Source organism: Jaculus jaculus, chromosome 17 (genome assembly GCF_020740685.1).
Source record: "Jaculus jaculus isolate mJacJac1 chromosome 17, mJacJac1.mat.Y.cur, whole genome shotgun sequence".
Classification (NCBI taxonomy): Eukaryota; Metazoa; Chordata; class Mammalia; order Rodentia; family Dipodidae; genus Jaculus; species Jaculus jaculus.
The window spans coordinates 23007777-23022206 of record NC_059118.1 but is presented as its reverse complement, the minus strand read 5'-3'; the positions used below and the strand labels follow the sequence as shown (position 1 = coordinate 23022206).

The 14430-nt window shown below is 40.1% G+C and overlaps 1 protein-coding gene across 2 annotated transcripts in view; it reads right to left on the bottom strand.

Annotated features, from left to right (window-relative positions):
- Nucleotides 1–14430, bottom strand: part of Dnajc13 (DnaJ heat shock protein family (Hsp40) member C13) — a 150754-nt gene that overhangs the window by 88019 nt on the left and 48305 nt on the right. For both annotated transcript variants that reach the window (XM_004664328.3, XR_006633971.1), the window contains exons 6-14: nt 12314–12514; nt 8265–8471; nt 8076–8171; nt 6954–7045; nt 4327–4493; nt 4136–4215; nt 3885–4054; nt 2966–3065; nt 728–835 (exon numbers count right to left, since the gene is read on the bottom strand). In XM_004664328.3, the coding sequence (XP_004664385.1) occupies nt 728–835; nt 2966–3065; nt 3885–4054; nt 4136–4215; nt 4327–4493; nt 6954–7045; nt 8076–8171; nt 8265–8471; nt 12314–12514 (1221 nt within the window). The remainder of the gene's footprint in view (nt 1–727; nt 836–2965; nt 3066–3884; nt 4055–4135; nt 4216–4326; nt 4494–6953; nt 7046–8075; nt 8172–8264; nt 8472–12313; nt 12515–14430) is intronic.

The following is a 14430-nucleotide window of genomic DNA, read 5'->3' as shown; positions in this document are numbered from 1 at the left end:
CCGAAGGTTCAAATTGGATGACCCTTGAGGATAGCATTTCATTAGTTAATGAGGGAAACCACTGTCCATTATTTACAAAAGGAACATAATTAAAATTCAGTCAAATTTCAAGAGAATACCCTAAATTTCTCAATACTAAAAGTATACATTAACTGAAGCCAATGTATGCTTGAATTAAAAACAATCGTTGACAGTACTTCTGACATTGTAGCCATCTGTCCATGTACCTTGTAGATGTTACAGAATATTCACCCCCAAAATGGTTCTGGTGACTGAGGAGCTGCTCTTAAATTAAGGTAAGACTTGATTTATTTTTAGAACAGTTTATTTTACAATGACATTTTTAAAGAAAAAGGAACGAATCCCAGCACTTGAGAGGCAGAGGTAAGAGGATCCCCACAGTTCAAGGCCACCCTGAGACTACATAGTTGAATTCCAGGTCAGACTGGGTTAAAGTAAAACCCTACCTTGGGGAAAAAAAAGAAAGAAAGAGGAATGAAAATCTGGAATATCATTATAAAAATCTAAAGGCTTTCCAAGTGTTCTTCCCAGATGAATGGATACTTTCCTGAAAGATTATCTCATTACTAGCGATCAAACTAAATTGTGACCACTGCTGACGAGACGTGAGGGGTTGTGACAAAATTAAGTCCGTGTTGTACTTCAAAAATACCTTTCAATAATGATAATGGCATTTCCCATGAAGACAAGTTTAATTACAACTTACCACATGGGAATTAAATTTCTCCAGCAAGTTTTCCAGAAACTTCTTTGAAGAGAGAAGAGAAGCTTTGTTTAGCTGTTCTTGTCTTAAGTCATAGTCATCATGCATGGGCTGTTGATGGAAAACAGCAAGATGCGTAAGCAATCTCATGTGCTGGCATCACCGGAAAGGCATTCATAACGAGCACTTGTTACACACAGAAAGAATGAAAAAGCACGGCCTTTCAGCATAAGGCAGAAAGGAAACTCAAGAGATAATCAAGTAGAATGCAGTTTCTCTTCTATTTGATCCAACCTCATAATAATCTGCCTGACATCACTGAACATATTCTCTACTCCACAAGGTACTCACAAACATTCTTATCCCCTAGAATTTTGTTACTTAAATTTAAAATGAAATAAATTAGAACTTAAAAGCAAGTGCTAAAAGTTGCAAATACTTTCTCTCCAGGTAAGTTGCTGGGCTACTGGGATAATGGGGAATAAAAAGCACGCCAGTATGATGGTCAGAAGCAGAGCTCACACCTGACTTTGACTACTGACAACAATGGGGAGACTTAAGCCCAGGAAAAACGTTAACCTCTATGAGCCTCACTCTCCCTGGCTGTAAACCACGACCACAGTCCTCAAAGGACAATCACGAAGCTTCACTGAGGTCACTCATGTAAAATACAGAGGTAGTACACCTAAGATCCAACAAGGACTCAATGGGCTTGTTTCACACATTTTTATTTTATATTCTAGTTTAATTCTTTCATAGAATCACGTGGAACAGTAAAGATAATATAATAAACTTTAATTCATTTGGGAGAATACAAAATTTTATACAAGTAGTATTGCCTGATTGTTCTCTATCACCAAGGTTGCCTACAATGCTTAATATAATGAAGAGTTCAGATAGTACACACACACACACACACAAAAATGAAATAAATCAGAAACTTCTCCATTATAATGCACAATTCTCTCTTCTACCATACCGTCTGTCGTCAAGTTCTATCTTTATTGCTCAGTTTTCATGTCTCATTACCTAGGCCAGCATCTTATTTCTTATATGACAATCTGGCCTCCACACACATTCTACCAGAATCGGCTTTCTGAAAGCCAAACCTAGTCATGTTACTTTCTGCTTCCTTGCTGAAAAACAGTTGATCCTTCCTAAAACACATGGCCAACTTCTTGGTCAGAGACAGAAAGCTTTGTAAGGACTGTCTCTGCATTTATCACTCACTGAAACTCCTAACTACCCCATACATACCTGTGGTGGTTTGATTCAGGTGTCCCCATAAGTTGAGGTGTTCTGAATGCTAGGAGATTTGGGAGTTGATGCCTCCTGGAGGCAGTGTATTGTTGGGGGCAGGCTTATGGGTGTTATAGCCAGTTTCCCCTTGCCAGTGTTTGGCTCACTCTCCTGTTGCTATTGTCCACCTGATGTTGGCCAGGAGGTGATGTCCACCCTCTGCTCATGCCATCATTTTCCCTTGCCATCATAGAGGTCCCCCTAAAGTCTGTAAACCAAAATAAAACTTTTTTCCCCACAAGCTGATTTTGGTTGGGTGATTTCTGCCAGCAATGTGAACCTGACTGCAACAGTACTTTAGGAACCAATTATGATTTGCTGCTTTCTCACACGTGCCTGTGATAAGTGATCCTCTATCCTAGTAAAAGCCTCCCCAAAAGTGAAAGACCAATATGCCAACTTTAAAATGCACATCAAATAACATCTCCAGAAATACTCAAAATCATTTCTTTCTTGCCCAAACAGAGATGAAGTGCTACTTGTCAGTGACCCTTGCCCTACTGCTTTATATCATGGACACACGCCTCTTACTAGACTGCAATTTAAAGGGCAGAGGGAAGTTACCTTTTATATTTGTGTGTGTGTGTGTGTGTGTGTGTGTGTGTGTGTGTGTGCACGCACGCACGCACATATACCATGCATGCTCTACTTTGTTATCAGGCTGTATGTGGGTGCTGGGGAACTGAATGTGGGCAGACTGACTTTGCAAGCAGGTGCCTTTGACAGCTGAGCCATTTCCCCAGCCCCTGTTACTTAATGTTTTATCTCTAGGACATAGAACAGTGGTTGGAATATACGATGTGCTAAATACATGTTATTTGAATAAGCAAATTATACAAGAGCATTTTAGGAATCGCAGGAATATAGACCTTACTGGAACAATGAAGATAACCATTCAACTTAGGAAAGACAAATTGGGGTTGGGCGGGGGGACGGACTTACACACATAAGAGCACAAAGCATATCAACAGCGGCGTGGATGACTCCATTGTTGCTCCTCTTGAGGGCTTTTACTACCTTCACCCCCAGGCGCTCCCGAAACCTAGCACACAGCAGAAGTGTCAGGACATCCAGGATTAGTTACGCACGATGATCGAACAGATCATGGTAAGTTTTCACAGTAGCATGACATTTGTAATTTGAATACCACCTCTGGGATGTATTCTTTTTCTTCTTTTTTCTTTTTCCCCCCCCAGAGTAGGGTCTCACACTAGCCCAGGATGACCTGGAACTCACTCTGTAGTTCCAGGCTGGCCTAAAACTCAAGGCAATCTTCCTATCTCTGCCTCCCATGTGCTGGGATTAAAGGCATACACCACCATGCCTGGCTCAGAATGTATTTTTATAACTATGTTTTCTTTGAACAGGACATTGCTTTTATGATTCACGATAAGGAAAGTAATTTCTCATTCATATTCACTAAGGTCAGTAATATTACTAGTGAACATGGGACCACCAATATCCCACATCAGATCCACCTATGTTCCTTTTTCATTTTTCATGAATCAAACTGATTAATTCATAATGTAGAAGATATTGGGTTTAGTCAACAAAAAGAAATAAATTATTCAGTATCTATCTTAAGTTATTCAAAATATCTACAAAAAGTAAATTCCAACTGGGCATGGTGGGTGTGCACCTTTAATCCCAGCACATGGGAGGCAGAGGTAGGAGGATCATAGTGAGTTTGATGCCAGCCTGGAACCAAATAGTGAATTTCAGGCCAGACTGGACTAGAGTTAAGATCCCACATCAAGAAAACAAAACGGCAAGTGAGTTCTTGCCTAGGTACTGAACACATGGCCTTTTATGGATTTTACGTACTACCACTAAGCTACATCCCGTTTCCTGCATAACTTACTTCGGAAGCTGAGTGAAGGCCAAAAACCCAGCTTTGGAAGCCACAAGTCTCCTCACAGCTTGGAACTGACTCTCAAGTTCTGCATTTGAAGCAACGACATCCCCCTCTTGGGACAACAATGCCGTGATGGCATTGTTGATCAGTTTTTCTTTGTTTTCTGAGAAGAGTCCCTAAGTAAAGAAAGAGTATTTGAAGAAAGTTGCCACAGTAAAAGTTAATGACTCTGAACAAAACATGATATAATTTCTTACATCTTGTGTTACTGCGTGTAGAACTCCACTGTATGAAATATTAGCATTGAACCTGAATACAGCATCTGCAAAGTTGCCATCTATAGAGAGATGAAAAGGTTCACAAAGATTTAGAGAACTGAAGTTATTAATTCTTAAGTTATTACTAAGTAGGTGGACAGAGCAGTAACTACATAAAAGCCAATACTTACTCGGAGGGGCGGCTAAGAATCTGAGGTGAAGGCTCTCCACTTCCTCATCAACAGGCATGCTGAGCAACCCCCATCGCTGACCTTTATGGGTCGATGACATTTTTACACAAACATCTCTGTTACCAGAGGCTCTTACTCCATCCAGCAAACTTGCTAACAAAGAATCTCTACACAAAGTTAAAAATACAAAGGTTTTAAGACTGAAAATGCACGGGGATTTTAATGCAGAATGCAGCACAGCCCTTCAGCAGACAGCCTGCTCGGGCATGCCCTGCAGGGTCATCGGGCGGCACCAAGAGCCGCGTGCGAGCTCACAGCCGGGCTCCCAGGCGCCCTCCACCTGCTGCCGCCGCACCACCTGCCACCAACTGCACCAACATCGCAACTGCAGAGCTTCTCGGTTTTGCTGTTCACCCATTAACAGTTTGCTTAGGTTTAACATTCAAACCACAATATTTACCCCATTAAATGCTTCACAACTTTGTATAAATTTATACACTTGAAAAAATCATAATCCAATTTTTATACAATCACCATGCAACTTTCCTTGTACTCACTTGCAAAAAGAACAAAAATGATTCCTGAGACCCTATCACTGACTACTTGTATCTCGTTCTGCTTTATAAGGAAATACTATTAGGTCAGAATCAATAATATGCATCATGTATCTTGACTGTTTATGTATTTCTTGCCTTCAAAAGTGGTTGCATGAGCAGTCTTTTAAATGTAAGCTACATTAGTGGATCAACAATAGTTTCAATTTTCATTTTCCTAATGACAGGATCATTTCATTCATGTATTTTCTACACTGTTTGTGTATCTTTATCTTTTACCACAGTTTTTGTTGTCACTGCTGTTTTTGAAAACACTGAGTCATGAGAGTTCCTCATGTTTCTAGAACAAGTGTGTGCCAGCTATGCTTTACAGATACTTTCCCACATTTGTAGTTTTTCTTTTCTTTTCCTCAAGTGTCAGCTTTAAGTTTTGATGATGCCCAATTAAGCAATTTTTCCCCTTCTCTGAACTGTGTTTTTGGTATAGATCTACAAAATCTCTTCACAAATGATGCCTTCCTTCCCAGAGGCCAGCACTATTGGGAGGAATGTCCTTCTTCCTGGGGCTGCCATCATTCTAAACAAAATGACATACACAGCACACTTGACAACTCGAGTGGTTAAGACCGTAAGCACCATATGCATGACTTTCTGCTGATCAAATATCTGCAATGTTTTTTCATTATATTCTTTCCCTTGAATTCAGAACAGGAAAAAATATAAACTTTTTCCTTTGGTTTCTAGCTTTCTTAAGCTTAAGTCTGAAAGGTCCACTCTAGAGGACGAAGATGAAGAAAGAACACCAAACACTTAGTAAGGCTGCATTGTGTGGTGGCAAATGTACCAGAGCTGTTGGGGCTAACGACAGAAACTCAGTCTCCATCTATTTACAGCACCATAAAAGCACTAGAGTTGCCAGTCTTCTACATACTAAGTGCATAAGGGGAGACACATCCCTTTACAGCAGAAGAGAATTACACTTGTGTTAATCTTGTAGGAACTTATAACATTTAGCAATTCAGTTTGCACAACAACAGCTGAATTAAAATATGTTTCAAAAAGTAAGCATAGCCTAATGAAAAATTGACAAGTAGCTTATAGTACTAATGTGTAAATAACTTCAAGTTTGTTTATATTAAAGCACTTTGCTGCTGTTATGCAAATTAAAGTGGAAGTATATTCTGAAATACTTTATAAAATTATTATAAAAAACACTATTTTCATCATTTAATTAAAAATAAAACTACCATTTTTATTGTCTTTAGTGATTTGTAAACTGGATGAACATCATTTAAAATATGCAACGGGGGAGGGGGGCTGGAAAGATGGTTTAGTGGTTAAGGCATGTCTACAAAGCCAAAGGATCCCAGATCGACTCTCCAGGACCCAAAAGAAACAGATACACGAAGGGGCACATGCATCTGGAGTTTGTTTACAGTGGCTGAAGGCCCTGGTGTGCCCATTCTCTTCCTCTCTCTCTCTGCCTCTTTCTCTGTATCAAATAAATAAATAAAAAATATATAAAAATATGCGAGAGAACTGGACATGGTGGCACATGCCTTTAATCCCAGCACTTGGGAGGCAGAGGTAGGTGGACTGCAATGAGTTCAAGGCCACCCTGAGACTACATAGTGAATTCCAGGTCAGCCTGAGCCAGAGTGAGACCCTACCTCAAAAAACAATAAATAAATAAAAATAAAATATGCAACGGGGGGCTGGAGAGATGGCTCAGCAGTTAAGTTGCTTGCCTGCAAAGCCAAACAACCCAATTTTGAGTCTCCAGAACCCACATAAGCCAGATGTACTAAGTTTCACGTGTGTCTGGAGTTTGTTTGCAGTAGCAGTAAGCCCTTACATGCCCATATCCATTCTCTCTGTCAGTCTACTTTTCTGTCTCTTTCTTGCTCTCAGATGAATAAAGCACAAAATAACAACAACAAAAACAGTATCTTCTACCAAGTTAAATAATTTCATAGGTCTACATTATAAATCTTGGGTTCCCCCTCTTTAATCAAGTACTTCACACTTTACACATGCTAGAATCTCAAAAGGATAATGTATTTAAACACACACCTTTCTGTTGAAGAGTATTTTCGAACTTGTCCTTTTATAAACTCGATGGTAAAAACTTGGGGATTTTCTGAGTCACAAACCAATGCAAATACCTATAGAAAACAAGTAAGTTCAACAAAAACATGTGCAGCATTAAGGTATTTCACTGTAAAAACTATTTTTTTAAACAAAAGTCAATAGTTAAATGTAATTTATTTATAATATGAACATTTAAAGAACTGCTACATATTTTGTTCAAATTTTTAGATCATTATCAATATAAAAGCTCCTCTCTGAGGCCTAGGCAGACAGCTCAGTTGGTAAAATGCTTGCCATAAAAAGACCCGAGTTGAGATCCCCAGCTCCCACGTACGAGTCAAGCATGGAAGTGAAAGCCTGTAATCCCAGCACTGGGGAAATGGAAAACCCCTTGCCTCGCTGGCTATCTCACCTAGCTAATATCAGTAAGCGCTAGGTTCAGTGAAAGACCCTCTCTCAAAAAAGGTGGTGGAGGTCTGAAGAGATAACTTAGTGGTTAAGGCACTTGCTTGCAAAACCAAAGGACACAGGTTCAATTCCCCAGGACCCACATAAATCAGATGCACAAGATAGCACATACATCTGGAATTCATTTGCAGTGGCTGAAGGCCCTAGCACGCCAACCTATCTGCCTTTTTCTCTCCCTCTCAAATAAATAAATGAGAAATTTAAAAAGATGGTGGAGAGTGATTGAGGAAGACAACAGACACTGATCTCTGGCCTCTACATACGTGTGTACCCACACATACACAAACAGGCATCTGCACATTCACATGCACATATATATGCATGTGTGCATACACATAAAAAAGGTTCCATTCTGTATACTTGGAAGGGAACTTCTAAGATAAACAAACATAAATGTTAAGAATTAAATACAGATTTTCCTGTTCTCCATGCATGCGTTTATTATTTTGAGACACAGTTTTATGTAGACCTTGGTCACCTTCAATTCTTGATCCTACTGCCTCCACCTCCCAAGAGCAAGAATTATAGATGTGTTCCAACATGACCAGTCCCATTCTTTAGGAATGAGTAAATATTAAAATAGAAAATTATTCATATTTATCAATAGGAAGAAATATCATTTAAGATGAAACTTACTTCTCCTAAAGGCTTCAATGTTGCAATATTATAGGTTGCTGGATCTCGCTCTACTAAACACGTTTCTGTTAGTGCTAGAACTCTTTTAACAGGTTCCTTTAAAACATAAAATGGAGACATATGACAAAGTTATTTTAGAAAACTCATAAAACACAAAACAAATTCACATTTTCTCCACACAGATCTTACCGCATGTCTTGGAGATATTTTTTGGACCACAAACTCTGCTAGAGATGTGATGGATTCATCAGTGCTGTATTTTCCAAAGCGAAGATTCAAATATTGCTCAAATTCTAAAGGTTCTTTCCTGATCCGCAATGAAATACCTATGTAGTTGCCAGCATGGTCTATTGCACTTTTGATAATCTCTTCTCTTTGCTCTGATGCAAATAAATGCTGCACAAATTTTGAAAATTAAAAAGTGAAGGTGGAAGTAACAAAAATGAAATATTTTTAACTCAGTGGAAAGATATTAAAGTAACAATTATAGAGACAGGTAAGTGAGCACCATGTTGTATCCACTCAATTAAACCACGCCATTAAAATCACACTGTCTGGAATTGTGAACCTCATGGCCAGCTCAGTGAATGTACACTATGTTTTAACTTCCATCCTGCTTCTCTTTTCTTCTGCAAATAGCTGGCTCCAGCTCTAAGGATGTACCCTTCTTAATGGGGTAGGTGGGTACTGCACGGGTAGGGTCCTTGAAAGATAATGTTAAAGAGTGTCTAAATTTTTACCATCATTAATCTACTGTTGCTACAAGCCAATGTTCAGGTATCAGTATTTACAAAGGTAAGAAAAGAATGCTAATTGCACTTGATACCCAGAGATCAAAAATGTATTAAATACTCTGCAGGGGACAGGGTAGAAACGTTCCACACAAGAAAGATTTGTCTTGGTCACAAAGGCAATACCTCCCCCACTGAGACACCCTGCATCATATCATCTCTACAAACAAGACTATTACTAGCAATATATCACAATCACCATAGATGCAAAAGATATCAGATACTGGCTCAATCAATCTATTATGGTACTGTATTTGTAATCAGTTGATTTCAAATGTCAGAGGATACCAGCCTTCCTGCCATGAATACCAAATCTGCAGATGCTAAAAACCCTTGTAGAAAGTGGTATAGTGCCTGCATATATTCTCCCATATGCTTTAAATCATCTCTAAATGACTTAAAATTCCTAATACAATGTAAGTGCTATGCAAATAGCTGTTCTATTATATTTTTAGGAAATGATAACTAAAAAACTCCATATATGTTCAAAACAAGTAAAAATTTTCCCTGAAAATTTTTTATCCATAGTTGGGTGAATGCACAGACAGAAAACCAATAGATGTGGTGGTAAGAGAGCTCATGGTTCTTAAAGTATGAATAGTTTGGACTGGGAATATAGCTCAGTGATTAAAGGTGCTTGTTTGCAAAAAGCCTGATGGCCTAGGTTTGATACCCCAGTATCCATGTAAAGTCAGATGCACAGAGTGGCACATGTGTCTGGAGTTCATGTGCAGCAGTAAGAGGCCTTGGTGTGCCCATTCTCCCCCTACCATCTCTCTCTCAAATAAATAAATTAAAATACTTTAATAAAAAGACAATTCAAGGGCTGGAGGGATGGCTTAGTGGTTAAGGCATTTGCCTGCAAAGCCAAAGGACCCAGGTTCAATTCCCCAGGACCTACATTAGCCAGATGCACAAGGGGGCGCAAATGTCTGAAGTTCGTTTACAGTGGCAGGAGGCCCTGGGGCACCCATTCCCCCCCCTCCCCATTTCTCTGTCAAATAAATAAAAATTAATTAATTTAAAAGAAAGACAATTCAAGCCAAAGCTGCTTCTTGTTATTACTAAAATGTGCTAGCAATGAAGAGCATCAAAGAATCCTCACCTTTTATGTGTGCTCAGCTTACTGTTCACTGTATGGCTTGGCTGAACTACTGTGCTACATCATGCTGTTGGGGTGTGAAAGGCCACATGGCGGAACTGTGGTAAGATTCCACTAAGTGGTTCATGGCTGCAAATTTCTCCTGCACAGGGACAGATAGCCTTTGGGCAGAAGGCTTTACACTGCTTAAAGTGGGGAAGGAAATGAGTGTTTTTTCTTTGGCCCTTCATTTTTAGCATCTTATTCAGATATGTTTCTAGATGAGGGAAACTAGGATGACACAGATCTAGTGTAGAAAGTGCTAAATAGGACAGAAAAAGGCCATAGTTGTGGAAAGCAAATTCTATTTTACAAATCAGTCTGTCTACATGTCTATCATTCTGTTTATTTTCCTTTTGCTACCATCTTCCCTCTTATCAAAATGTTCCAATCTTGAGCCTGGCATGGTGGCGCATGCCTTTAATCCCAGCACTTGTGAGGCAGAGGTAGGAGGATCACCCTGAGTTCGAGACCACCCTGAGCATACAGACTGAATTCCAGGTCTGCCTGGGCTAGAGTGAAATCCTACCTCAAAAAAAAAAAAAAAAAAAAAAAAAAAGCAGATTAAAACTACATTGAGATTCTATCTCACTCCTGTCAGACTGGCAACCATCATGAAAACAAATGACCATAAATGTTGATGAGGATGCGGAAAAAGAGAAACCCTTCTACACTGTTGCTGGGAATACAATCTGGTCCAGCCATTATGGAAATCAGTGTGGAGGTTCCTGAGACAGCTAAAAATAGATCTACAATATGACCCAGCTACAGCACTCCTAGGCATATATCCTAAGGACATGTCTCACTACCTTAGAGATATTTGCTCAATCATGTTTATTGCCGCTCTATTCACAATAGCTAGGAAATGGAACCAAGCCTAGATGTCCCTGAACTGATGAGTGGATAATGAAGATGTGGCACATTTATACAATGCAGTTCTACTCAGTGGTAAAGAAAAATGAAATTATGAAATCTGCAGGAAAATAGATGGATCTGGAAAGGATTATACTAAGTGAGGTAACCCAGGCCCAGAAAGCCAAACATCACATTTTCTCTCTCATATGTGGATCCTACCTGCAAGTAACTGGACTTCTGCATAAGTAGGAAGAAAACTCAGTAGCATAGGTCAGTAAGCTAGAAAAGAGATATAAAGGGAATAGAAAGGTAGGGGAGGGTGGAATTGTACACATGTAAGTAGAAGAACAGATTAATGGAAGTGAAAAAGTGTAAGTGAGATCAGGGGAAGAGATTGAGTAGGGAAAGATGGGGGAGAGCTAATCAAAAATCTAAGAGGATATAAATAAATTGTATGGAAACCTACTTTTTTAGACAATGGAACACACAGGAGTAATAGATTGTTACTAGAAAATTTTCAGTGCCAGGGATGGGATACTCTCCAGTGACTTATTGACCAGGGAGGTGCCTGATACCCCCAAAACATTATAGACCATTGCAGAGGCCCTTGGTTTCCCACCAGGAATAGATGGTAAGACCCTACTGCTGAAGACTCCACATGCTTGGGCTGCAAGGTCACTGAGAAACCCTGCTGCAACTGAGCTGAAAACCTCCTCTATGTAACTCAGCTGACAGAAAGCTGGAAAAAGCCATGCTGTACGCAGTTCAGTGAGAGAGAGAGAGAAATCACCAGTGAAGATACCCAACAGTGGACACTGCAAGCCTTATATATGGCCAGCCAAGCCAAATGAGCCAACGGTACAATAGTGGCACATCTGTTATGGGGGAAACCAAAAGCCCTCTAATTTGACTGGAGGTCTGCCCCATGGGAGGAAATATATTCCTGATACTGAAAACCTACAACAGGGATAGTCATGAGCCCTAGAAGTGTAACATCTGCTGCTGTCTGGCTCAAAGTATATATGTGTGTGTGTGTGTGTGTGTATACACACACACACACACACACACACACATACACACACACACTATGCTTACCAAACTACCCAATAAGCACTTCTCTTAATGTTCATCCCCATATATTAATGCTACTCTCACTTTTGGCTAGAGAACCTTCTCTTTTCAGATGGCAGTGACCTTGGGATGACTCAGAAGGCACCATGGTGCTGTAAAGGAGGAGGAGTGTTCAGTACTGAAATATCTTAATCATACCTTCCATGGTTCAGGGTCCATTGCAGAAATGGTGGCAGAAAGAATGTAAGAGGATTGCTAAGAATTCAAGGCTAACCTAAGACTACATAGTGAATTCCAGGTCAGCCTGGGCTACAGTGAGACCCTACCTTGAAATACCAAACCACACCAACAAACAAACAAACAAACAAAATACTACTTACCAATCTACTAAATCCTCCATAGAGTATGCAAAACCCTCCTGGATAATCAGAGAGATCTACAAAGCCTTCAATATTTCTATAGTCATAAGAACAGAGCACTCTGTTGGTTGCAGGATTTATCTGGTCAAAGCCACCAGGAGTTACTTCCAAAATCACAGGTTTTCTTGTGTCACTCCAATGATGCTTATAGCAGTTATATCTCTAGACAGAAACAGGAATTTTTTAGGTTCAAATTTAAGCTTAAGATAAAATAAAGTTACATTTAATGTATAAGTTCACTGCTGAACCAACATTGTAAGTATGTATAGTTACTACCCAAATTGTTAACATGTTAAATTTGGATGGGGCCGAGCACTTCATTAAGAATGTTCACTCTAACTAAAGGCAAAATGTTCTGTCTTAATTAGCAAAGGTTAATAAGACTTACAGTGTTTTGTTAAACAAGTAAGCTACCAATACATAAATCTAATAAAAGAAAAAGCTAAGAAGAAATTCAGTTAGCATGGAGGCATGTTCCTGTAGTCCCAGGTGTTATGAGGCTGAGTAAGAATGACTACTGGAACCTGGGAGAGTTCTTGGGCAGCCTGGGCAACATAGCTAGCCAGGCTCTGTGTCAAAAGAACAAGCAGAGCCGGGCGTGGTGGCACACGCCTTTAATCCCAGCACTCGGGAAGCAGAGGTATGAGGATCACCGTGAGTTTAAGGCTATCCTGAGACTACAGAGTGAATTCCAGGTAAGCCTGGGCTAGAGTGAAACTCTACCTCAAAAAAACTAAAAAAAAAACTAAAAAAAAAAGAAAGAAAGAATAGTAATATTAATTAAGTAAAAAATTAAAAAGAAAAAAGAACAAGCAGCTGGGTGTGGTGGCGTAGGCCTTTAGTCCCAGCACAGGGGAGGCAGAGGTAGGAGGGTCACCATGAGTTCAAGGCTACCCTGAAACTACATAGTGAATTCCAGAAACACAAGTGTATTCGGAAAGTTTCATCAGGACAAAGATGTTCGTTTGATTTTTTTTTTTTTAATTTTTGAGCATGTATATGTGCATGTGTCATTCACCATCCACTTTTTCTGCGGGAGGAGGTTTCTGAGGTAGAGTCTCACTCTACCCGAGGCTGACCTAGAACTCACTCTGCTGTTTCAGGCTAGCCTCAAACTCACAGTTATCCTCCTACCTCTGCCTCCCAAGGGCTGGGATTAGTGTGTGTCACCATGCCCAGCCACCAGCCACTTAAAAATTTTTTAAATTAATTTTCTTTTCATTTTAATATTTATTTATTTAAGAGAGAGATGGTGGGGAGAGAATGAGCATTCCAGGGCCTCCAGCCACTGCAAATGAACTCCAGATGCATATACCACCTTGTGCATCTGACCTATATGTGGGTCCTGGGGAAGCAAACCTGGGTTGTTTGGCTTTCCATCCAAGTGCCTTAACCTCTAAGCCATCCCTCCAGCCCCCAGCATCCACTTATTTTGGAAACAGGGTCTCTCACTGGCCTAGAGCTTGCTAATTAAATAACTAGCTAGAATGGCTGGCCAGTGAGCCCCAGGGATCTGCTTGCTTCCTCTTCCCATGAGCTGGTATTAAAGGCAGTGCTACCACCATGCCCATTTCTAGGATTCTGGGGATCGAATTCAGGTGTCGTGTTTATGAAGCCATCACTTTACCAAATGAACTGTCTCCTCAGCCTCACGACTTGAACCTTTTAAAAAAAATATTTATTTATTTGAAAGAGAAAGAGAAAAAGAGGCAGATAGAGAATGGGCACACCAGAGCCTCTAGCCACTGCAAACAAACTCCAGACACATGTGCCAGCATCTGGCCCATGTGTATACTGGAGAATCAAACCCATGTCCTTAGGCTTCACAGGCAAACAAGCGCCTTAACAACCACTAAGCCATCTCTATAGCCCAAAACTTTAAATACATACATATATACACACATATACATATAATCTGCAAGCAGAGGCATCCAGAGGAAAGAGGGAGAGAGGGAGGGAGAGAATGGGTGTGCCAGGACCTCCAGCCACTGCCAGTGAAATTCCAGATGCATGCACAACATTGTGCAGCTGGCTTTATGTGGATACTGGAGAATCAAACCTGGGTCAATAGGCTTTGC